Source organism: Aplysia californica, unplaced genomic scaffold (genome assembly GCF_000002075.1).
Source record: "Aplysia californica isolate F4 #8 unplaced genomic scaffold, AplCal3.0 scaffold00063, whole genome shotgun sequence".
Classification (NCBI taxonomy): domain Eukaryota; kingdom Metazoa; phylum Mollusca; class Gastropoda; order Aplysiida; family Aplysiidae; genus Aplysia; species Aplysia californica.
This window is the reverse complement of record NW_004797333.1, coordinates 1,630,284-1,633,235: the sequence shown is the minus strand read 5'-3', so window position 1 is coordinate 1,633,235 and position 2,952 is coordinate 1,630,284. Positions and strand designations below refer to the sequence as shown.

The 2,952-nt window shown below is 38.1% G+C and overlaps 1 protein-coding gene across 1 annotated transcript in view; it reads right to left on the bottom strand.

Moving 5' to 3' along the window:
- Window positions 1-2,460, bottom strand: part of LOC101856720 — a gene marked incomplete in the record, with an annotated part of 16,929 nt that extends 14,469 nt beyond the window's left edge. The window contains 1 exon segment of the mRNA XM_005093426.3: window positions 2,117-2,460. Coding sequence (XP_005093483.2) covers window positions 2,117-2,129 — 13 coding nt within the window.
- Between the last annotated feature and the right edge of the window lie 492 nt (window positions 2,461-2,952).

Sequence of the window (2,952 nt, the reverse complement as noted above, 5' to 3'; positions counted from 1 at the left end):
GGGTTGAAGGAAACTACATTAACTAGATTATATGATTTTGTACATGTTTTATTAAGAGAAGTGATCTCGATCTCAACGGGTTTCACCTGATTTCATCGCGTTCACGCCGGAGCTCCTCGATCTCAACGCGTAGGGATTTTTAAAAATTGAAGCATAATATTCGAATACACTTGCTGGGAATTGGTATAGAAATCAATAAAGTGTTTCATAATGTAATCCTTAAAAATATTACTTGAAGTCAACATTGGTCAATTTAATTTAGAATTTTATACACAGTTACTATACTACAAAAAGTAAGTAAGGGACCCCCCCCCAAAAAAAAACAACAAAAAAAACCATTAAAAAAATTTAATTAAATTTAAAAAATTAATTAAAAATTGCATATTCGACTGAGCAATTTAGGTACACCACAGAGAAAACCTGTTTGTCGTGTTTACTCCTCGAACACTTTGATTACACGGACCGTGCTCACAATGAGTTGGGCAAGTAGATCTACCTGCTAAACATCTCGACGTCCAATCACAGCAAGCAAGGGGACAGCACTCAGGAAAACATACCTGCTAATAACATGGAAGTGGCATCTCTGGCTCAGAGGTTGACATAATGTATAAGCCTAATGAACCGACATTGTATAATAAGGTCGTTAGCTGCTCTCGTGCATTTTGTCATACTTAGCGCAGTCTATACTTTGGTGTTGTCGGTAGTCTACACATTGCACATTGTCCACCCTCAGCTCTTGTCCCACAAATCTTGCCTTCTAGTACTTCCTTCACTATAGTCTGGTGGCTGTCACTATAGCATCGTATTTTACTTGTATTTTGTTTAACTCTGAGGTCAGCGCGTTCTAGTTGTACGACAGCACCTAGCTACCCTAGAATTACAAGTTCTATCCGCTCGGATGAGTACCTAGGCTGGTTTTGAGACGTTTGACGCCAAAGATTTTGAGTTCCACAACATGTCAAGCTTTTTCGAATCCAATTCTTTGTTTAAATCTTGATAAAGACTCCGAATAATCTGAGAATTTTGATAGAGCAGACAGAGCATTAGGTTTCTGACCTCATGGTCTTAGTAATTCAAAACGGCAAAACGGCCAAACGGCCAAAGATGTCTGATAGAACTTTGTAATTCTAAGGTACATGTAGCTACTTGAAGATGCACTGTGTTGGTGCAGTCTTTGTTTCCATCCTCTCAAACTTTTCTTTTTTTTTTCTTTATAATCGGAAAATTTACAAGACATGCACCAACATATGAAATATATGCAAATGCGTTTTTTGATAAAATTTGTGTATGATGGTTTGGAATGTGCCGAAACATTGCATTTGCTCTGCTGCTGACCAGATTCAATAGTGGTCGTTCGTTACGGAAAGTCCTCCCCATCTCAATCAATATTTGTCCCTTTTGCTTTCTAGCTATTTCTCAAGCCGTTCCACGGTAACAATTGCACCATATTATTATCTCAAACGTAATTTTTTTTTCTTTGTTAATGAGGTTTTATAACGCCATCAGAATCTAGAGGAAGATGAAGCACTCCACCAATTTCTTCCTTATTAAAGGTAGAGACAATAGCTTTAACATAACTAGTTTGCGCAATTGGCTGAATCTTGGGTTGTTTTTTTTTCCTTTTCTGATCTTTTATTTATTTCTTTTTCACTTCTGCCGATCACCTTTGACTACTGCTCCTTGATACTTAAGTCGATGAAGGCTATTTTAAAAAATAACTCCCCATCTATGATTACAAACAAAGACAAGGTCATCAATAATTAACGAGAATAGGGACGCTACATGATCATTATCTAATCTGTCTGAAATCAATACAAATATAGAAGAGACAGTCGAGTAGACGTTTTCTGCCTCAAAAGACTGAAATAGGTCACCAAGAACGCATGTTGCTAAGACAAAGATTTTGTCAGCAATAACCACACCCCCCCCCCCTCCAAAAACCCAAAACAAATCAATAACAACAAAAAAGCAACATCAAAGCAACAACAACTACAAAAACAGCAGCAGCAGCAACAACAACAACAACTACTACTACAACAAAAGCAACAACATAAAAACAAAACAAAACAAAATGAATTAAAATAATAAATGAAACAATAACACAAGAACCTCTTACTTTGCTTCTTCATGATGAAAACAAATTATAGCCATCTACACCACAGTCAGTCTCTTGAAGTTCCTCTCGCAGTCTTTCCTCTAGCTGGAAATGGGCTTGTGGTAAGCAGCCTGGAACCCCCTGACGGCTGTGCCATGTCTCATATAACAAGTGTGTCCACCACCCTTCAGTTTGAACAGTCTCTCACAAAGCTAACAATCTGCGCAAACAGTGCTGCCCGGTGACAAGGCCCACGGAATAGCCCCTGAACACATAACACCCGGCGTTACAGTAGGAAGTAGGAAGGCATATTTTGCAGTCTCGATTTCATTCTCGACAGGGCCGCTAATATGCTCTGGGACCCACCGACGCCCCCCCCCAGAAAAATAAATAAAATGAAATAAAATAAAACAATCAGAAAAAACAACAACAAACCAACCAAACAAAAACAGAAACAAAAACGACAGCAACCAAAAAAAACCACACAAAAAACAACAACAATAATATTTAATTTAAAAAGCAACAACAAAACAAAACAAAAACAAATAAACAAATAGAACCAAAAAAACAAACCCCAACCCAACAACAACAATAAGCATCAAACAAACGCAAAAGAAAACAAATAAACCAAAAGAAAACAAAACAACGGAAAAAACAACCCCAAAACAAAACAACAGAAACAGTCTAGACTATTTCAAAACTTTTCGGTCAGAATCCCACACCCCGAATTTTCGCGACACAGGCGCCCGAAAACAAACACCCTCACACACACACAGACACACACACACGCGCGCACACGCACAAACAACTCTTACACAGACACTCACACACACAAACACACATACACACATACACAC